The sequence below is a fragment of the Lactuca serriola genome, chromosome 6 (genome assembly GCF_051521515.1).
Source record: "Lactuca serriola cultivar US96UC23 chromosome 6, Lser_US96UC23_V15, whole genome shotgun sequence".
NCBI classification, from domain to species: Eukaryota; Viridiplantae; Streptophyta; class Magnoliopsida; order Asterales; family Asteraceae; genus Lactuca; species Lactuca serriola.
The window spans coordinates 84,153,625-84,176,738 of NC_136413.1; the positions used below are offsets into that span (position 1 = coordinate 84,153,625).

Here is a 23,114-nt window from a genome sequence, read left to right on the forward strand (position 1 = left end):
ACATCCATTAATCATTTCGAGTGTACCGATGGGATAAGAACCGTCAGAAACCTTCAGCATGGAGGTTGGGCTCTTTCACTTTTGGGTTTAAAAGTGAAATCATGTGCCAGACTTTCGAAATCATCAGCCTGAGTTGGTATTACTCAGAACCTCAAGGATTTCGTGAGTGCAATGTGTGCCAAAGAATTAGATAAGAAGCAATTAATAAAATTTTTGGATCTGTGATGTCAATTAGAAATCGACACAAAAGCAACAAGATTCCAAGCAAAGATCGCTTCGTTCTCCATCAAGAGAGATGTTGAACAGCTTGTGTGGTTTCCCGTGAATTACAATCAACTACTCATACTGGAGTATCAAAGGGCTTCTTTTGAAAGGCTTCATGGGTTGGCTGATATTTTGTTACAAACCACAACTTAACATAAGTGTGAGAAATTGTAAACAAAATCTATTGTTTGAGCAATGTAGTCAGCGACAAGTAGGTTTTGGAAAAAGTTTATCAAGTAGCAACGAATTTGAAATGATATCCAAACAGAAATCATATTCCTAAGCACAATTAAATGTTGGATCTTGTTAGGTAAAAATGTCGTGGGTGTCGAATATTTTAGCAAGACCATGCAAAACGATGAAATAAGATTTTGGATATCGAAAAATGGTACTGAAACAATGTTTCTTTACATTATGGATCAAATGTTCCCGGTTAATTCCTTAACGGTTTCGAAAATATGGGTTTCACCTTCTTCACAGTCTCATGAATTGGGATCATAAACACAGAGTTTCGATGTGCCTAAATCCTTATTGGTTTATACCAAAGATCTCTTGGACATATGTCATTGTGTGTGAATGTGAAAGAACATTTGGATGAAAAATATTGGTTTAAGAATCGAAAGTACCTCTGCTATAAGTGGACCAAGAAGGAAACTCTTAACTCATGTGAGAAGAGTATGGTAGCTTAGGAACTAATTTGAATATAGCCTAATTGGGAAGGAGTTTTCGTGATGAAAATTTTATTAAGGCTTTCGGAAACACATTGAGTTATGGAGGATTGAGTCGATATGTTGCAACATGCTTCTAGGGACATCTTAACTAGTACAAAGTTTCGAATGTATACCTTTCCCAAGAGCTACAAGTCATGTTCCACTTAAAAATCTTTGACAAACAACTATGCAAACTTGTTAATCAAAAATAACAAATTTTTTTGAAGTTTTGAGATTTGAATGAAAAGAACAAAAACAAGAAAATCTTTTTGCTATTTTTGATTTTTGAAATGAAAAACAAAAATAAGAAAATCTTTTGGTATTTTTGATTTTGAAATAAAAAATAAAAATAAGAAAATCTTTTTGGTATTTTTGATTTTGGAATGAAAAACACACACAAAAAAATAAACGACCAAAATGAACCAAAAATTAAAAGTATCGACACTTACATGCCGAGATAAAGTAACGAAATTTTTGTTAAATCATTCAGCGGAATGTAGAAAACGAAGCATGTGGAAGGTGGTAGAATGAACAGTACCCTCTGAATGAACCAAAATTCCAACATCACTAATCTTTATGACGATTGTAGACCAGGAATTGCATTCGCGTCTATCATGCATAAGCCCACCAAGATTCGTAGAAAACTCTTTTCATCCAACGATTTTGTAAAGATATCAGCAAGCTGATATGTGGTATTTACAAAATGAACTTCTATGTTTCCATCTTCAACGTGATCTTTGATAAAATGATAACGAAGAGCGATATGCTTTGTCTTCGAATGTTTTACTGGATTATGACAAATGCGTATAGCACTTTGTGAATCGCAATACAACGAAATCTTTTTCATGTTTATCACATAAGCTCTGAGTTGACTTTGAATCCAAATGATTTGAGAAGTGAAAGCTGCAATAGCAACATATTCTGCTTCTGCTGTGAAAATCAAAACACAAGTTTGCTTCTTAGATTGCCAGCTCACAAGCTTCCTATCCAACAATTGACATCCGCCACTTGTACTTTTTCGATCAAGTTGACAACCACCCAAGTCAACATCCAAAAATGCCTAAATGAAAAACCCTATTTGCGATGGATACCACAAGTCCAACGAAACTGTTCCTTTGAGATAGCAAAAAATATTCTTGACAGTTGTAAGATGAGGTTCTCTGGGATTCGATTGGTAGCTAGCACAATTGCATACAACAAACATAATATCAGGTCGACTTGTCGTTAAGTAATGTAACAAACCTATCATACTTCAATACAATGTGAGGTCAACAGCTGGCTTATACATTGAAGGACCAAGTTTTGTGTCAACTGCCATCGGTACTCGCAACTTTGAGCTATTCGTCATTCCAAACTTTTCAAGTAGATTGCGAGTGTATTTTTCCTGATTAATGAAAATACCTTCTCTACTTTGACGAATATTTAATTCCAAGAAATTGTTGATCTTCCCCATCATGCTCATCTCAAATTGACTCTTTGTCATATTTTCAAACTCCTTTGACAAATTTGGGTCAGTAGAACCAAAAATAATATCATCAACATAAATTTGAACACGCATAAGATGACTCCCAACTTTCTTTCGAAAGAGAGTGGGATCAACATATCCTTGTTTAAATTTTGATGACTTTAAGAAATTTGTAAGAGTATCATACATGGCACGTGGTGCTTGTTTAAGACCATAAACAGCTTTGTCTAGAACATAGCAATGATCAGGATATTGTGTACTTACAAAACCAAGGGGCTGCCCAACATACACCGTTTCTTCGAGCACACCATTGAGAAATTCACATTTAGCATCCATTTGATATACATCGAAATCCTTATGTGCTGCATATGCTAAAAAGATACGAACAGCCTCGAGTCTTGTGACGGGGGTGAAGGTTTCTTCATAATCTATACCTTCTTGTTGTGAATATCCTTTAACAACTAGCCTAGCCTTATTTCTCACAATATTACCTTCTTTATTAGTTTTATTTTTGAAAATCCATTTAAGAGCTATGATTGAAGTATCTTGTGGTTTCAGAACAAGCCTCTGAACGTTGTTTCGTTCAAACTCAGCCAATTCAGATTGCACTGAAACAATCCAATAAGGATTTTCCATAGCAATCTTAACTGATTTGGGTTCAGCTTTGAAATAAACACATTGAACATACAAAATTCTTGATGAGTATTGAGTACCTCATTCTTTGCACTAATTTGAGCTCTGGTCAATACTCTAGCATGTGGATCACCAAGAATTTATTCTTGTGGATGACTTCGGGTCCATTTATTCATCGGAGGATATGCAGGATCAAAATCCAATGCAGCATCTTCGAACGTTTCATCGCTTTCTGACCCTTCTCCTGCATTCGACATATTATTTGATATTTGATGAAAAACTTCCGTTTGATCATTTGAACTGTTTAACAAAGATCCATGTTACTGCCCTTCAACGATTGGATCAAAAATATGGTGCTCCCCCTCAACATTTAGTATTATTGGATTTTGCACTTCGTCTAAAGTTTGCTCCCCATCAACTTCATTTGATGAACGAAAGTGCTCCCCTCCACTCGATCATTAGGTAATATAGGCATACTTTTGATATGAGTTGGAGAATTTGTTGACAAATTTAAATCAACATCTTTTGTAACATTCGAAACATCAGAATGTTTTGATGCTTCAGGTATGCAATTGTCATCGGCATGAATTTCTGCATCAATAGCCCTATCAGGAACACCAAAAATTAAATCATAATCAAAATCTGGTGAATTTAAAATTTCAGTTTCATCATTTGATTCATTAATGATTGGTTTTTGTTTAAAACATTTTTCAACTCTTCTGACATAGTAATCCTTAAATGTAAGATTAAATGATTCTTCTATTTTCTTGGTTCGCTTATTAAGCACCCTATATGCTATTGAATTATGAGAACATCCCAAAAATATTCCTTCGTCGGCCATGGATTGAAACTTTGAAAGATTATCCTTAAGATTGATAATGAAGCATCTGCAACCAAAAATATGTAAAAATTTAACATTAAGTTTCCGATTGTTAATGACTTCATAAGGAGTGATGTTAAATCTACGATGAATGAAATATCGATTTTGAATAAAACAAGTTGCCGAGACTGCTTCAGCCCAAAGATATTGTGAAAGATTCACATAGGTTAGCATTGTCCTAGCCGCTTCACAAAGAGACCTATTCCTCCTTTCAACAACACCATTTTGTTGAGGTGTGTAAGGAGAAGAAAAATTATGTGAAATTGCTTTGTTATTTAAGAACGAATCTAGGATTTTGTTCTTGAACTCTGAGCCATTATCACTTTTGATCTTGCGAACCCTTTTCTTCAGACTTAATTCGGTATGTTTGATGAAATCGATTATCATTTGAGTTGTTTCTGATTTTAAACGAAGAAAATATATGCAAGTAAACCTTGAAAAATCATCAATAATTACCAAAATGTACCTCTTTTTTTTTTAGAGTTTCAACGGTCAAAGGACCAAAAAGGTCAATATGAAGAAGTTCCAGAGGTTCGACTATCTTTGAATCAATAACAGTTGGATGTCCTTGTCTATGTTGTTTCCCTTGTTTGCAAGTTGCACACAAAGTATCATTATCAAATTTTAATACTGTCAAACCACAAACAAGATCATTTACCGCCAATTCATTCAAATTCTTGAAATTCAAGTGCGAGAGTCTTCAATGCCATAGCCAGCTTAAGTCAGATAAAGCTTTCGAAAGAAGACAAACTGAAGGAACTCCAACTATGGGTTTGATGTCAAGTGTGAACATATCGCCTTTTCGTTTGGATTTCAGCAATACTTCTTTTGTGTCAACGTTTGAAATCACACTTCCTTCTTCATTGAAAACAACTTGATTTCTAGTGCCCACAACAAGTTGCGTAACACTTATCAAATTGTGTTGAAGGCCTTCGACATATGCCACCTTGTTAATTGTAAACTTGCCATTTGTCACCTTACCAAATCTTTTAACTTTGCACTTGTTATTGTTGCCAAACTTTACTACACCAACATTTTCATGACTTCGAAAGTCTCTCCGGTTTTCCTTCTTTCCAGTCATGTGACGAGAGAAACCACTATCGATATACCATTTATCATCATATTGCTCGTCACTCAAAACCTGCAATCAGTGAAAGAATTTAGGTCCCCAAGGATGTTTGGGTCCTTGGTTATTAGAACAAACTGCATGATGAAATTAAGACCCTAAAATCCAATTTTGAACTTTTGATTTTAAACTACCAATGAAGTCCGCATCATTAGATAAAGGTACAAAAATGTAATCATTCGAGGGTTTAAAGTTAACATTAACTTTCGCCTCTTTCTTCTGAGTTCGTTTGTCACTGACTTTTTCTTTTGAAATAGCTCTCCATTGTTGAATAGTAGGATTCGACTCTTTAGATGATGAACTTCCATATAAAGATTCATTCAAATACTTCTCATAAGCATCCTTGATCTGTTCTTGAGAGAATTTCCCTAATTGAAAACATTTTACTTTTCCTTCCAACTAGTGATTGATATTCTTCACATTTGTTTTCCCTTTAACAAATGACATTTTATCTGTTTGTTTAAAATGTGGTTTTGGAAAATGAGGTTGTTTTGGCTTAAAAGGTTCATTTTGTCTTCGTTGAACTTTCATCTTAACAAAATTTCTTGTTGGTAATCTTGTGGAAACATGAGGTTGATATTTGAAAACGATTTTGATAACCCACATTTGTTCTTCTAAAAACCTATTGTGTATTCAAAAATTGATTTTGATTTGGAACACAATGATAATTATTTTGTATATTTGATTGAAAACCACTTCTTTGAAAATTACTTTTTGAAAACCTTTTGTTTTGAAAATTACGATCAGAATTCTTTGAATGTTGGTGTTTCACATAATTCTCATGATAAGAAGTTCGAACATATGATTTTTGATTTTCATTCGAAACTTTTGCTTTTGTTTTTGAGATTAAGCGGATTTTGAAACCAGTTTGTTTTGAACATAAAATGAGCTTTGAGATTTTGTCTTAACATGTTCAACCTTTTTCTTTTCAGACATTTTGGTTGAAGCACGTTGTTTCTTTTTAGTTTCATAATCCTGCCAATAAATTTCTTTCGATCTTTCGTCATTGAAATTCCATTTTCTTTAGACATTTTCAAAATATCCGCTTTTTAAATTTTAACTTTTTGATTCGATTTTTTAAGAACATTGGCATTAGTTTTTTGTTCAACCTTTGATTTTTCAATTTTAATGGCCCAATTTCGACTTGGTTTTTGTTGTTGAAAAGTTGACAAATTTTTATTGAGATTATTTGTAACACCAGTCAAAATAGGTCAATAACAATCACATGTGATTATGCCAATCATGTAATGTGATTTTGTTAAACTAGTAATGTGATAAACTTACTAGTAATGTGAAGCTCAAGCTTGTGGATCCAGAGCCTACATTGCTTTTCTAAACTCCAGAAGGTATAAAGCTTGAACCTTGATGATCCAATTGTTAGATCTAGCTAGTTTTGGGTTTTATGAGCTTTTTGGTCCTATAATTCTGGTATTCATGAGTATGGATTATTCTAATCCAAATGAATTGTCCTTTCAGACGTTTTTGGGTGTTTTGAGTCATAAAAATGTGATCGTGGTCCCTTTCTTTCCTCCATGCAAGATTTATGATGCTTTGGGTTGTGTATTAAGTTAAGATTTTGGTGTATGGACTCCTTCTAGCCATGGAAAGTCATAAAGTGTTGGGTTTTAGTTCAAAAAAATAGTTTCAAATTGATATCATGGCATACGGAACACTTTAAATTTCAAACATAACATAAATATTTTATATCCACCAAGGATCATCTTGCAAGTTATAGAAAGATTAAACACCAACCATAGAAAGGATGAAGAAATAACAACCTTTGTTGTTCTTTAGATCCTCTTGGGAGGCTTGGACGTTGATGAAGAATTTGAAACCATTGAGACACCAATAATGACTCAACTTGATGTAGATGCTAGTCCATAAACTCTTAAACCCTTAAGCTTTAAGTTCATAACTAATATGAACTTAAATAGGACATGTAAAAGCAAGTAATCTCCAAGTCTTCAAAGAAAAACTAGAGAGAGTAAGAGAGAAGTGTTGGTTTCGGCCATCATGCAAGAGTGAAGAAAACAAGAGTAAATCCTTTCCTATAAAGCCTAATCTTTATCCAACGGACTTAACACTTTAAGTAAATCATGAACCTAAGACCTAATTCCCCCTGCTTTTAAGCCATTCCTTCTTTTCATTATTATATGTAAAAGCCCATAACTTGTTCTCTAAAGAACAAGTAATGATTTTAATAAAAAAAGAAGTCAAAGGTTTGTAAAATTTTATAAACTCTTTTATAAAATATAAACCTTAACTTTTTGGTAAAAGACAAAAAGTCCTTATGTTCTAAAATGTTGTACATGACTTATTAATTCATACCATATGAATTATGTAGGCCTAGCAATGGAGCGGGTTTTGACCCTAATCCGATCCAAACCCTTAACAATTATATGGGTTTGGAGCATAGTTTTTGATCTGTTTACCCGTTAACGACTCGTACCCGCTAACCCTTTTATTAAAAGGGTCGGGTATGAATCTTCACCGATCCGCTCCGTTTATAACCCGCCCCATATAAATTTTAGAAATATAAATTTATATTTTATATTACCTAGAGTTTACATTAAATTCCAATCACAAGTCCAAAGAGAAAAGGCCAAAGATTAAATTGTTTTTACATAGGACTCGAGGATTCAACTTCTAGACTTTCAGTCTTCTCCCAAGAGTCATGATTTCAATTCATTTATATTTCATCATGTAATCACCAATTTCATTTATAAATCAATAAGGTCATTTATCAACCGAAAGAAAGTTTGTAATTTCTATTCTCTATCAATGCAATCGATGATCAAAAACCAATTGGAAGTAACTAAAATAATGATTTTAATTCCAATAGAAAGTCCTTGACTACATAATGTGTTTTCTAAATCAAAAATTAGTTTTATTTAATAAATGTGATTTTAGGATTGAAGTAAAATGTGTTTGATTATTCAAAAAACCTACGGGTTACGGGGTGGGTTTGGATATCTGCTGATTCGGTGGATAAGGGTATGGGTTTGATTATTCAAAACCCTGCGGGTTACAGAGCGGGTTTGGATCGGATTTTGAAAATTGTTAAAAGGGTTTGGATCAAGGTCGATTCTCTCCAAACACGTCCCATTGCCAGGTCTAGAATTATGTAATGTTACTTGCTAATGAAAATTATTATTTCCAATAAATAAATAGTTTCCAATTAATTATAAGAGTTTACTGAATATTTATAAAAATCAATTTCTAATAAATAATCAATTATATCAAGTTTTGTTAGTGTGACCCATTAGTATCATATGTTAATTAACAATATCGCTTTAATATGATTCTTGAGCATACTAGATCTTTCATAAAGGTGGAAACTTTATGATTTAGAATGATATTTGGGTCTAGATCTAAGTTGTGGATGTGAGGTCTACATGGAATAAGCACTTAATGAGGAGGTGAGGACTCAGGAGAAGTACGCTGAGTGTACCAAGTGGTACGTTGCGCGACTGGGAAGAAGCCCCAATATTTGCATGGAAGACGACTACGCTCAGTGTAGTGACTGAGTACGTGAGGCGTACTCAGTTAGTGTTGACCTTCTTTGACTCTTTGACTTTCTGAATTTTGGACCTTGACCAGGGGTTTAACCAAAGTCTTGAATTAGGGGTATTTTGAGTAGTAGATTGAGTTTGGGTCATTGTTTATTGTATAGGTGACCGGTAGAGGCATCAGTAGGAGCAGTGATTTTGTTCAGCTACATTTTCAGACTATGAGGTGAGTTTCTTCTCACTGTACTCGTGGGTTGATGTGACATCCCTAACTTCCCGGCCATAAAAGACCGATTTTGTTTATGCTTTATAATAAAATCAGAGTAACTTTTTAAAGAAAGTGTTGCGGAATTCATTCCCAAAAATATAGATAAGAATTTATCAAAGAATACTAAAGATAAGTATTTTCATTACATTACAAAACTCGGGATGTCATCGTCAATACAGATCAAAAGCATAAAGCAAAAACAACATAGGCCTTACAACATTTCTATTTATTTCTACTGGTCTATAATACATAATCCCTCATCAGTTCATCGCATCTATGCTCTTGTGCCACTACCTATAAGACAAGAAACTGAGGGGGTCAGGCTAGGGAGTCTGGTGAGTATATAGGGTTTTCAACCCACAACTAATAAATTTATTATTTTCAAAAATCATTCAACCCGACTACCCATTCCCATTATCCTTACTTTACGTTGGTAAATCATCTATTATAAGGGACCTATCCTAAGGAATTTGATCTGGATGGACACTACTGCTAAGGGGATTCCTCAGTCATATAGGTCCGTAAGGCAACCATGAGGGGGATGGAGTACACCAGTGAACACATCATTCACAAACACCTACATGTTGCGAGCCTGATAGTGTTCCACTGGACTTTTTAGAAAAGTCTATGGTCGTCATCCATACTCCACTAGATGACTGGATCATTGTCAACATCGATGCCTCTCATCATTTTCTTACACACCAACTATTTCATATACCCATCTTTTACCTAACAGATTTGTAGATATAAAATACATATACAGTTCAGATCTGAGAAAAAAAAAACAAAGTTTAAATCTTTCATCCAATATAGATCTCAAAGTATAACATATATATATATATATATATATATATATATATATATATATATATATATATATATATATATATATATATTAGATCCGAAGAGAAAATTTTAAATCTGAAAAGAAAAAGTTTAGATCTGAAAGAAAAAGTTCATATCTAAAGGAAAAAAGTTTAGATCTGAAAAGAAAAAGTTTAGATCTGAAAAGAAAGAAGTTCAAATGTAAAAAGAAAGAAGTTTAGATCTTTCATCCAACATAGATCTCAGGTAAATAGATAATATATACACATAGCACGTAATTTATATAAAATACTTCATATCTATGAGTAAGATGAAAGTAACTATACACTCACTTGATAGGTGGTGATTTCAACTTGGACAACTCTTTGCTTCGATGAAATCAGGAGGTTTGCTTGAAAACCAGGCTCTACAGGGGTAGAGTTTCGAGCCGAAAAACTCTTTTTCTTGGAGCCTTCGGGCGCTCCAGGACTCGCTTCTAGCACTTAGGAAGTACTAAGGAATGGAAGAAAGGTTTTGGGGGTAATGGGAGAGAAAGAATGGTTTTTGTGTGAGTTTTGGGGGTGATCTATGCCTCTATTTATAGGATGTTTGGAGCCGTTCCACGTTGTGGCACTTAAATCCACGTCGTGGACTTGTGTGGGCACCAAGGCTTCGCCTGGCGCTAACACATGGCGCTGGACGCAGATAAAACAACCAATTTTAAAAAAAAATCATAAATTTCGCATACAAGCTCCGTTTTTGATATTCTTTATATCCACATGTAGGTATTAACAAGATCTACAAATTTCCTTTTGAATCCATCGACTAATTCTTGACCGATTTTAAATTTAACAGTATGAGAAGATTACACTGTTAAACGACCGTGTAAAATTGATATCTTCTACATACAGACTCCATTTTCGACTGTCTTTTTATCGTTCAGTTCCTATTAATAAGATCTTCAATTCTCATTTAGGTTGTGACGGCTAAAAATCGTTCGATCTAAAATTCGATCTCCGGCTGCACACTACTCTGCCAAATCTTAGAAAATTCATAACATCCTCATTCGAAGTCAAATTTGGGCGTTCTTTTTATGCATGCTCTCGATTTAACGTATGCTACAATTTTTACTTAGACTGCTATGACTAAAATGCACTTTATCGTAAACTTACTTTTTACGTCACGCAGTGTAGTGTCGGTTTTGTCGCGAAACTTCGACAGGTCATAACTTCTTTGTTATAACTCGGATTTCGACGTTCTTTATATCTACGAAATACTTGTCATGACCACTACTGCTTTGTTCATAGATATTGGGTTTATCTAACATTTTATTTTTTATGCTTATTTTTATTATATCTTACAAACAAGTATATAATCACATAATTCACATAATGTTCAAGTAATTCATCTTTATTACTTTAAAATAGGTTACAATGGTTGACCTTGACTATTACATCATCGAATTAATTCTTAGCCTCAAAAAACGGGTGTTACAGTTCTCCCCCCTAGGATGATTCCGTCTCGAAATCATGCATCAGCAAACAAATGCGCATAGCGACTCAACATGTATCTCTCCGTTTCCCAGGTGAGATTTATCCCATTCGTATGTTTCCATCGCACAAGCACTAAGTCGACCATCTTGCGTCGCAACTTCTTCGTCTTACGGTAAACAATCGCCTTCGGTTCTTCAATCAGCCTCTTATTTTCATCCATCCTTAACTCAGAAAATTGGAATTATGTCGGGAACTTCTCATGTGAACTTCCTCAAATTACACACATGGAAAGTGTTATGAATACCATCTAGTTCTTATGGCAATTCCAGCTTGTAGGCTTGGTTCCCAATCCTCTGAAGAACTTTGAACGGCCCAATGAACCTTGGACTCAACTTTCCTCTTTTCCCAAATCTTATAAGTCCATTACAAGGTGAGACTTTAAGCAAAACCGAATCTCCAACTTCGAATGTCATCGGTCGTCATTTCTTGTCAACATATCTCTTTTGACGATCTTGAGCTGCTAACATCCTTTCCCTAATCGCATTTAGCTTTTGAGCAGTCTAATGGACTATTTCGAGGCCCATAAACGACTTTTCTCCATCTTCAAGCCAACAAGACGGCGTACGACACTTCTGTCCATACGAAGCTTGGTAAGGATCTATGTTGATGCTCGAATGGAAACTATTATTGTAGGAAAACTCTACTAGAGGTAAGTGCTCATCCCAGTTACCTTGGAATTCCAGGGTACACGCTCTTAGCATATTCTCCAGTGTTTGAATCGTCCTTTCGCTTTGACCATCGGTTTGCAGATGGTAGGCTGAACTTAAACACTACTTTGTACCCAATTGCTCTTGTAGACTCCTCCAAAACCTTGACGTGAAATGGCTATCACGGTCTGATACTATCGTTAAAGGAACACCATGTAGTCTTACTACCTCCTTCACATAAGCATTTGCAAACTTATCCATAGACCATCTTTCATTGGCTGCTATGAAGTGTGCACTTTTAGTGAACCGATGAACGACCAACTAAATCATGTCGTGACCGTTCTTTGTTCTGGGCAATTTAGTGATAAAATCCATGGTGATGTCTTCCCATTTACCCATGGGTACAGGTAAAGGTTCTAAACTCCCATATGGTTTCTGATGTTGAGCCTTAACTCTTGCACATGTTACACACTTGGGCACATACTTTGCAACATCGAGCTTCATCTTTGGCCACCAGTAGTAGGGTTTCAGATCCATATACATTTTAGTGCTGCCAGGATGAATCGAGTACATGGTCTTGTGAGCTTCTTCCATCAAAAGATCGTTTATCCCTCCCGTATTAGGCACCCAAATCCTATCTTGGAATACCTTAAATCCTTGACTGTTTGCACCGAACACTAACGTTTTGCCCAAATGTTCTTCCTTTCAGTCCTTTTTCTCTGAAGCTTCTTCCTGAGCTTTCTTGATGCTTTCCACAATCGTTGAGACAACTTCAATTCTTAACTCTCTTGGCCTTCTTCTTTCAAGGCCCACTTTTCAGCTTAAAGCATCAACTACGACATTTGCTTTACCGGGGTGGTAAAGTATCTCACAATCGTAGTCCTTGAGTAACTCCAGCCAGCGTTGTTGTCTCATGTTTAATTAATTTTGATTAAAGAGATACTGAAGACTTTTATGATCAGTGAAGAGTTTACACTTCGTGCCATAAATATAATGCCTCCATATCTTTAGTGCGAATACTACCACTGCCAACTCCAAATCTTGAGTGGGGTAGTTATTTTCATGTTCTTTCAATTGTCTCTATGCATATGATATCACCTTATCCCTTTGGACCAGGACATAACCTAACCCAAATCCAGATGCATTGCTATAAACTGCAAAGTCTTCAACTCCGTTAGGTAAAGAAAGAATAGGTGCTTCACATAACTTCTTCTTTAGCTTATCGAATGCTTCTTCATGCTTCTCACTCCAAGTATAAGTAGCTCCTTTATGGGTCAAAGTTGTCAATGGAATAGCTATCAAATAAAAGCCTTGGATAAACCTTCGGTAATATCAAGCTAATCCCAGAAAGCTTCGAATCTCTATGGGACTCTTTGGTCGTTCCAACTTCATCACATCTTCAATCTTCGTTGGGTCAACCATGATTCCTTCTTGGTTAACCACATGACCCAAGAATTGGTCTTCTCGAATCCAGAAATCACATTTGGAAAACTTTGCATACAACTTCTCCTTCTTCAGAACTTCTAACACTTCTCGCATGTGCTTGCCATGCTCCTGCTGGCTTTTTTAGTAAACAAGAATGTTGTCTATGAACAATATCATGGATTTATCGAGGAATGGTTTACAAGACCTGTTCATCAAATCCATAAATGTTGCTGGAGCATTGGTTATTCCAAATGACATGACCAAGAACTCATAGTGTTCGTACTTCATTCTGAATGCGGTTTTCTTAATATCCTGCTCTCTCACCTTCAGTTGATGATAACCCGACCTAAGATCGTTCTTTGAGAAATAGCTCGAACCTTGCAGCTGACCAAATAGGTCATCAATCCTTGGCAATGGGTACTTGTTCTTTATTGTTGCCTTGTTCAGCTCTCTATAGTCTATACACATCCTCATGCTTCCATCTTTCTTCTTTACGAATAACAACGGAGCTCCCCAAGGTGATGAACTAGGTCTAATGAAACCGTCGTCCAACAAATCCTTAAGTTGCGTCATAAGCTCCTTCATCTCCGTCGGTGCTAATCAGTATGGGGCTTTTGCTATTGGCGTCGATCCTAGTAACAAGTCTATTCGAAACTCTACTTGTCTATCAAGGGGCAATCCAGGAAGATCTTCGGCAAAGACTTCCGAATAGTAACACACTACTGGTATACTTTGCATCTCCTTCTTCTCCTTCTTAGCATCAATCAAAAATGCCAAGTACAATGTGCATCCTTTAGACAAGCATTTTATGGCCTTCATTAGGGAAATGATTCCAGAATTTACTCTGCGTTTGTCCCCATATGGATGGGTTTTGAGCATTCTAACACTCCTATGGTGTACATGCAACCCTAGAAACCTTGGATCTATGTTTTCTCTAATATTCATGCAAATTTGATTTTTCCAAGGTTTACATCCTAACTAGCATGGCATGGGGTACTTGTAATATAAAAAACTAGTAGAATGACATAATTTTCTTATAGAGTGGATTCCTTAAGACTTTGTGAGCCTAGCACCCCAAATGTGATGCCTCAAATGTTTCACACAACACCACAACTCTTGGAATAACTTGAGAGAAGATCACTTGAGCACAAAAATCGGCTAGCCCTCACCTTATTGTCTTAGATGTTGATTTTGCTAGCTATGTTGCTCTTTATATAGTCTGCCACATGTAGGGTTACACCATGTAAACCCTAATATGCATGGCTTATCATTTCCCCATGATCCATGGATTTTAACCTCCATGGAGCATCCATGGAGCACCTAATGGGTCCTAGCCCAATCTAGTGAATCATGAACCATAAGCCCACTATATGAGAATGAATGATTTACAAATCTATCCTTATATATTTAATTAGTCTCCTTTTGATCACAAAATTAATTTTTGATCAATACAAATTAAATAATATTATTAATATATTAGAACTTATGATATATTAACAAACCATAAGTGTCCTTTTCTCATTTTGTCTATCCAATTATTGTAATGCCATGCAACCCAAATGGACCACGCCAAATCGGGTCAAGTACATACTAAATATAGCTATGGACTTAGGCACCTTATCCAACAGTCTCCCACTTGGATAAGTCTAATAACTATAGTTACAGGTATGACTTTAGGAACCGATCAGCAATCGTAGCTCTTTCAAAGTCTCGTTGAACTAAGATGATGATGCGCTATTTAAGATAAGTGATCATATAATCCTCTGTTCTAGATATCAGTTGGTTAAATACATGGAACAATGCCGTACTTATTGTCCAACAGTTTGTTTCCTGATTTCCGATTTGTTTGACGTAGAACTAAACTGAACACATCAGTTTGGTTCTAACCGGGCCCGACACATAGGTTAAAACAAAATCATCGAGGGGCCCAGATATCATTTTTAATCCTCCAAGGATTAAATGGAACAGATAAACTTCGACTCATATGCTTGTACTAACTACTTGTTGAATCATACACAAAAGCACATTTTATAACATCGAGTTACCGATGCTTTTCATACAATAAATGCACAAGCAACTCATAATCAACAACTCATATCTCTAGGTTTGAAGATTTATATGATATTACCATCTCATGATCACTCGAGATAAATTCCATGAAGTGATACAAGTGAGTGTGGGTTGAATCCAATACTCAGAACTGATGAGCACTCATGAATATTGTAGCAACTTTTTCTATGTCTAACATCTTAGACATCAACAAAACCAATTCATGACAATATTGATTCATATCTACTTCCAACATATGACTGACTATGAAGAGTTTAAATAAAGTAATTATTCTGGAAGTCAAAACATGCAAAATTGAAACACTAGTAAATAATTGACACAAGATAGGAACAACTTACTTATAAATAAACAACTTTTATTCAATCATCAAATGTCAATTTACATTTTACAAGTTTCAGAAATAGTTATCTAATCTATAAAACTAATATCATCCTTCAGCCCGATGCACCTCACATGCTGCAAATGCTTAACCCTACACACTCCCTTCATGAGGGGATCTGATGGGTTCTCATCCGATGATACCCTCTTTACCATGAGGAATCCTTCTTCTATCCTATGTCTAATGAAGTGGTATTTTTTGTTGATGTGCCTGGATCTGCCGTGATCCCTTGGTTCCTTAGCTAAGGCAACTTCACCTTCATTTTCACATAAAATCTCCATAGGCTCCTTAATAGCTGGTACAACTCCAAGGTCTCCAATGAAGTTCTTTAGCCATATGGCCTCCTTTGCCGCCTCGCTTGCTGCTATGTACTCTGATTCGCAAGTTAAATCAGCTACTGTTTTTTGCTTGGAACTTTTCCAAGTAATTGCTCCTCCATTTAAGGTAAAGACCCAGCTCGACTGAGAGTAGAAATTATCCCTATCAGTCTGGAAGCTAGCATCACTATACCCCACAAATCTCAAGTCATCACTCCCACCAAGGGTAAGGAACAAGTCTCTAGTACTCTGTAGGTACTTGAGAATATTCTTTACTGCAGTCTAGTGAGCCTTGCCCGGATTCTTTTGATATCTGCTGACCTTGCTCAAAGCAAAGGCCACATCAAGGCGAGTGCAAGTCATAGCATACATGGTCGAGCATATTGCAGAAGCATACGGTACTTGACTCATCTCAACTATCTCAGCCTCTATACTCGGGCTCCGAGTCTTACTCAGTTTGGCGTTACACTGGATTGGTAAATCACCTTTATTGGAATCCTGCATGTTGAACCTCTTCAACACCTTATCCAAGTAGGTACTTTGACTAAGTCTAAATGGTCTCTTACTCCTGTCTCTTAATATCCTTATCCCTAAGATATAGGCAGCTTCTCCAAGGACCTTCATAGCGAAACACTTCCTATGAGTAGTATGTCATTCACATACAATACCAAAAAGCTAACTATACTCCCACTAGCCATAACATATACACAGGACTCATCTTCGTTCCTCGAAAAACCAAACTCTTTGACTTTCTCATCAAAACAAAGATTCCATCTGCGAGATGCTTGTTTCAATCCATAGATGGATTTCTCTAGCTTACACAATTTATTAGGGTGCTTTACATCGACAAAACCCTCTGGCTGACTCATGTAAACATCCTTAGCCGACTTTCCATTTAGGAAAGTGGTTTTGACATCCATTTTCCGTATTTCATAATCATGAAATGCAACTATGGCTAGCAAAACCCTAATAGACTTAATCTTCACTACTGGCGAGAAGGTCTCATCATAATCAACTCCTAGAGTTTGAGTAAAGCCCTTCACAACTAGTCGTGTTTTTAAGTGTGTACATTCCCATCCATGTCGGTATTTATCTTGAAGATCCATTTGGACCTGACCATCTTACGACCCGGTACATTGTCAACCAAGTTCCAAACTTGATTGCCATACATGGACTGAATCTCGTTGTCCATGGCCTCTTTCCATTTGGCAGACTCAGGGCCTGCCATGGCTTCCTTAAAGCTGTTAGGATCATCCAAATTTACCAATGTACTATCACTGATAAATGCTTCACCTTCCGCAGTAATATAAAAACCATAGTAATGCTCAGGTGGATTCCTAACTCTTTTGGAACGCCTCAGAGGTACGGAATCATCAGCAGGACTTTCCTCCTCAGGTTGATTGCTAGGGTTTGAGGTTCCTTCACCGCTTGACTCTTGAAGTTCTTCAAGATCAATTTGCCTCCCACTATTTCCTTAGCTTATAAACTCTCTCTCGCGAAAGACCCCTTTCCTTGCCACAAGGACCACATTCTCACTGGGTCTGTAGAAGAGGTAACCAAAAGAATTGTGTGGGTAGCCGATGAAAATACACTGCTCACTACGAGGTTCGAGCTTATCCTGAGTCTCACGCCACATGAAATCCTCACAACCCCAAATTTTGATGTGGTGTAAATTGGTAACTTTCCCAGTCCACATCTCGTGAGGTGTTTTGGCAACCTTCTTGGTAGGGACTAGATTTAGGATATGGGCGGCAGTCTCTTAGGCATACCCGAAGCTTGACTCATCATGAAACGAACAATCTCTAACAAGGTTTGATTGTACCTCTCATCCACCCCATTAAGTTGTGGTGTCCTAGGAGGTGTCAATTATGAAACGATTCCACATTCCTTAAGATAGTCAAGGAACTCTGTACTTAGATACTCTCCTCCTCGATTAGATCGGAGCATCTTAATGTTCATGCCCAGCTGATTCTCCACTTCCTGTTTAAACTCTTTGAACTTTTCAAAGGTTTCTGACTTATGCTTGATTATGTAGACATAACCATATCTACTGTAACCATCTATAAAAGTCACATAGAAGCAGTTAGCATCCCTTATGGCGGTTCTAAAGGGTCCACACACATCTGTGTGTACAAGGTCCAACAAACCTTCACCCCTAGCACAAGTACGAATGAATCGTGACTTTGTCATTTTTCCAAGCAAACAAGACTCGCAACTATCATCTGACCTTAAGTCAAATGACTCCAAGACTCCAACCTTCTGGAGTTGGCCTATGCGCTTCTTGTTAACATGTCCAAGACGACAATGCCACAAGGATGCTTTATCCAAACTAGTGGAAGAATCGATATGTAATACATTATTTCCTAAGTTGTCTACAACCGAAACATTTTCATATACACCATCACAAGGTAATGCTTTAAAATAAAGAACATTATTATAAAAAGAATTAATACCACCAACTTCATTATCAAATGAAAAAGTAAATCCTTATTTGTACAAACCATGAAAGGAAATAATATTTCTTGCCATTTCAGATGAGTAACAACACCTATTCAAATCTAACACTATCCCACTACTTAGCAACAAAGAATAAACTCCAATCTTGGTGACAGGTGAGGCTTTCCTATTACCCATGATCAATTTTATCTTTCCGTGCTCCACATCCTCACATCTTCTTAGGCCCTACAAATCAGAACATATATGAATACCACAACCTTATCAAGAACCCAAGAAGTAGAATGTGATGAGTCATTAAACAATATAGTATAAATACCTGCATGGTTAGGTTTGACCTTCCCATCCTTAACATCTTGTAGGTACTTGGGGCAGTTTCATTTCCAGTGCCCCTTTTCCTGACAATAGAAGCATTGAGCTTCCTTTGGGTTGGAAGAAGGAGTGGCACAACCACCTTTGGTTCCACTTGAAGAGGATCCATCAAGAGACTTTCCCTTGGTACCCTTCAAAGGGGTCTTCCTCTTCTTCCCTCTACTTTGCCCGATTGCCAGAACAAGGGCGGTGTTAGGAGTAGGAGTAGTAAAAATCGATTTACTTTGAGACCAATTTCGGCGGTCTTCAAAAGTCCTTGAAGTTTGTTGAGTGTAACCTCCTCCTTGTTCATGTGATAGGTCATTCGGAACTGATCATAACAAGTAGGTAAGGAGTGCAATATGATATCAATAGCCAACTCCTCGGGGAAGTTCACATTCAACTTTAGCAGACGGTCCACGAACCTTTTCATTTTATGCATGTGGCCCATGATGGATTCACCATCCTTCATTCGGGTTGTTATCAGGGAAGAGATGATTTCATACCCCTCTCACAAAGGTTCATGAGAGAGAAGGAGTCGATAGGGTTTGAGCCAGAAGCAACATTGTTGGAAGACATCTGAAAAGAAGAAAGACAAGTTTAGATTAGATGTAGAATCCTTAATAATACACCCAAATGTAATATTAAGGATAGGACCCAACACAATACTATATAACTTGGAAGAGGGATGCCGTAATCCAAGCTATAAAATATTTGAAGGTAGGTGAATGACGATTCACCAATTTCCACCATGAAAAACAAAATAAATTATTAGGTTTTAATTGGGTTGAAACTCCTAGATTCTTTTGAGATTCATTGAACTTTTCAATGGCATGTTTAAATCTCGATTGTGCCCTCTCAAGTATGTGACTGGGATGCCGAGGATCACAAACAAGGTGTAAATAACCATGCAAATTTACTTGGTACCCTTAATCTTTATCACCTAATCAATGTGGAGGTTACCCACACGCGCTCCACTGGTCTATGATAAACATTAGGTCACCATTTGCCACTTTTACTAGTCCATGTTAGTGTGCTAGTTACCCATACACGCTCCACCAATGACTTGGTAAAGTACAGAGTGTAATTTCATGGGATAGCACCAATTTCACATTTTCCTAAAGTAACTAAGATTAGGAATTTATAAAAGGTTTAGTTACTTTAGATTTTCATTATACTTTTAATGAGAATTATAGTCCTTGTCCTACCCGTTCGGCTAACGACCCTACACAAGTCAAGGAAGCGGTGGGTGAGAGTGGACACCCATTAAGCTGCTATTTTATATGCAACAATCTTATACCCCCCCTTATAGACCGGCTTCGTGAATGATGCCTACTAACGGTAAGACTGACTTGATCTTACATATATATATGTGTATATATATATATGTATGTATGTATGTATATATATATATATATATATATATATATATATATATATATATATATATATATATATAACTTATAATACTATAAAGTATAAGGGTTGAATTTTAACTTTTAAAACTCTAGGGTTTGGAATTAAAGTTTTCTAAAGTGACTTTACAAATTCCAAAACTTGAGGGCAAGTTTTGAAACTATTCAAAACCTTTCATATTCATAACATATTAGTTTAATGGTTTATTAAAATGAAGACTCTTCATTTTATGTAACCTATAGTTCTTTAATGACTTTTAAAGAAATGACTTTTGGTAATCCATAACTACAGGACAACTTATGGAATCTATTAAAAACATTTAGATCAAGAATTAAACTAACAAACAATTTGCAAATGATTCCTATGATCTACCAAAACTCCTAAGTGTATGAACTTTTATATCAACAATTTTAAGAATCATATAAACACACATAAAAACTTGAAATTTTGATAATAACCTTTGAAATTGGATTAGCATAATCATTATCACATCAAAAATAGGTTTTATAAGTCCAAAACAGTTTAGTGTAATGATTCTAGTCCAATTCCAGCTTAAAAACTCGAAAAACTGTACTCTAGGCCTCCTACTCGTCGAATGCACGAACCTACTCGGCGAGTAGGATGAAGATACGCTTGGACTCCCCGATTCCCCCCATGGACTTTGCGAGTCCACTGAGGAGATTGCATATTTTTCGATTTTCTTCAATGTTTTCTCTAATATTCATGCAAATTTGATTTTTCCAAGGTTTACATCCTAACTAGCATGGCATGGGGTACTTGTAATATAAAAAACTAGTAGAATGACATACCTTTCTTGTAGAGTAGATTCCTTAAGACTTTGTGAGCCTAGCACCCTAAATGTGATGCCTAAAATGTTTCACACAACACCACAACTCTTGGAATAACTTGAGAGAAGATCACTTGAGCACAAAAATCGGCTAGCTCTCACCTTATTGTCTTAGATGCTGATTTTGCTAGCTATGGAGCTCTTTATATAGTGTGCCACATGTAGGGTTACACTATGTAAACCCTAATGTGCATGGCTTTTCATTTCCCCATGATCCATGGGTTTTAACCTCCATGGAGCACCCAATGGGTCCTAGCCCAATGTAGTGAATCATGAACCATAATCCCACTATATAAGAATGAATGATTTACAAATCAATCCCTATATATTTTATTAGTCTCCTTTTGATCACAAAATTAATTCCAAATTAATTTTTTATCAATACTAATTAAATAATATTACTAATATATTAGAAATTATAATATATTAACAAACCATAAGTGTCCTTTTCTCATTTTGTCTATCCAATTGTTCTAATGCCATGCAACCCAAATGGATCATGCCAAATCAGGTCAAATACATACTAAATATAGTTATGGACTTAGACACCTTATCCAACACATACACCATAAATGAATCTTTTTCAGGTGGGTTTACCCTCACTATCTTCTTCTTTCACAATATCTCGGCATCATTGGCGCTAAGCCAATCCATTCCCAGTACGATGTCGAAACCATTCGACTCAATGGATAATAGCTCCTCGTGGAATTCATTTCCGTTCAAGTCGATGACGATATTCTTAATGCAATCACTAACAGATATGAATTTGCCACTGGCAACTTCTACAACTAGAGCATTATCAAGTTTTTCTAAAGGCAATGTTAGTCTTCCACCAAATTTATGTGATATAAAGGAGTAATTTGCTCCAGAATCAAACAATATATTGGCAGGAAACCTACTTACAAGAAAGGTACCAGAAGCAACATCCGATACATCCTTCGCGGCTTCCAGGGTCATCTAGAAAGCTCTGGCTTTTGGCTTCAGTGGGATATTGGGCTTTGCTGCCTCCTTCTTCTAACAGTCCCTCGAGATGTGCCCTTCCTCATTACACCCATAACAGACTTTCTTGTTGAAGGTGCACTCGTTGGCATAGTGCCCAAGCTTTCAACACTTAAAACAAGTGACCTCCCTGTCACATTTCCCATGGTGCTTCTTTTTGCACTTTTCACACCATTTCGCTTTGCCTCCTCCTCCTCTCGAACCAGACTTCGAGGATTTACTTTTCTTGTTGGATTTCGAAGATCCATCAAACTTCCTTTTCTTACCAACCTCAATTCTCTCCAGACCCCTTTCTTTTAACTGGGTCTCAACATTCTTGGCTGCTCTAACGGTTGCCTTTAACGTGCTTGCCATTTTGACTGTTGGGCCAAAGTCTGATGGCAATCCGTTAGCAAATTTGTCTATCTTGGCGAGTTCAGTCTGCACTAGGTATGGAAATAACTTCATTTTCTTAGTAAATGCAGTAGCATAGTCATCAATACTTATCCTCCCCTTCTTCAAGTTCTGGAACTCATTGTTTAGATCTATCAGATCTATTTCAGAGCATTACTGCATTTTCAACTATTCCATGAACGCTTCCCAAGACATCTTCAAAGCTTCTCCTTGTGGCATCGTATCCGCTAATAACTTCCACCAGCTTAAAACTCTGGTTTTCAGTTGTCTGACCGCAAAGACGGTTTTCTGCTTGTCGCTACAGTTAGAACTTTAAAATACCATCTCCATTTCGGAGATCCAGTCCATAATCTATACCGGATTTGGGCTTCCAGAAAGACTTTGGGGTTTGGCACCCATGAAGTTCTTATACATACGTCCGTCTTTGTCTATTTACCTCTCCGGGTCATTCCTTCTTGCTACTGGGGGTTCCACTTGACTGACAGTGCGACTGTAATTCACTTCCTCTAAATGTCTGTCATTCAGTTCTGGTTGTTCAACAGGCATCGAAGGTTCATCCCTATTATTCAACAACAATTGCCTTATTTATTCCCTCTGTTCAGCC

General features: G+C 36.5%; 1 protein-coding gene across 1 annotated transcript; it reads right to left on the minus strand.

The window, feature by feature from the left end:
- Positions 1-1,548: 1,548 nt before the first annotated feature.
- LOC145059969 (uncharacterized) lies at positions 1,549-23,056 on the minus strand. The gene is made up of 7 exons (XM_079007721.1): positions 22,947-23,056; positions 3,550-3,959; positions 3,230-3,316; positions 2,931-3,101; positions 2,575-2,810; positions 2,376-2,469; positions 1,549-1,904 (listed from the first exon to the last, which is right to left on the minus strand). The coding sequence occupies exons 1-7, from the start codon at positions 23,054-23,056 to the stop codon at positions 1,549-1,551; spliced, it is 1,464 nt and encodes a 487-aa protein (XP_078863847.1).
- Positions 23,057-23,114: the final 58 nt, after the last annotated feature.

Excerpts from the sequence above, each read along its gene's own strand:
- LOC145059969 (XM_079007721.1), bottom strand. The coding sequence starts at position 23,056 with ATGCCTGTTGAACAACCAGAACTGAATGACAGACATTTAGAGGAAGTG. Across the intron at positions 3,317-3,549 it reads TTCTCCAACTCATATCAAAA|GAGAAGGGTCAGAAAGCGAT; the intron begins GTATGCCTATAT and ends TGTCGAATGCAG. Across the intron at positions 1,905-2,375 it reads TATTCGTCAAAGTAGAGAAG|CAGAAGCAGAATATGTTGCT; the intron begins GTATTTTCATTA and ends TGATTTTCACAG.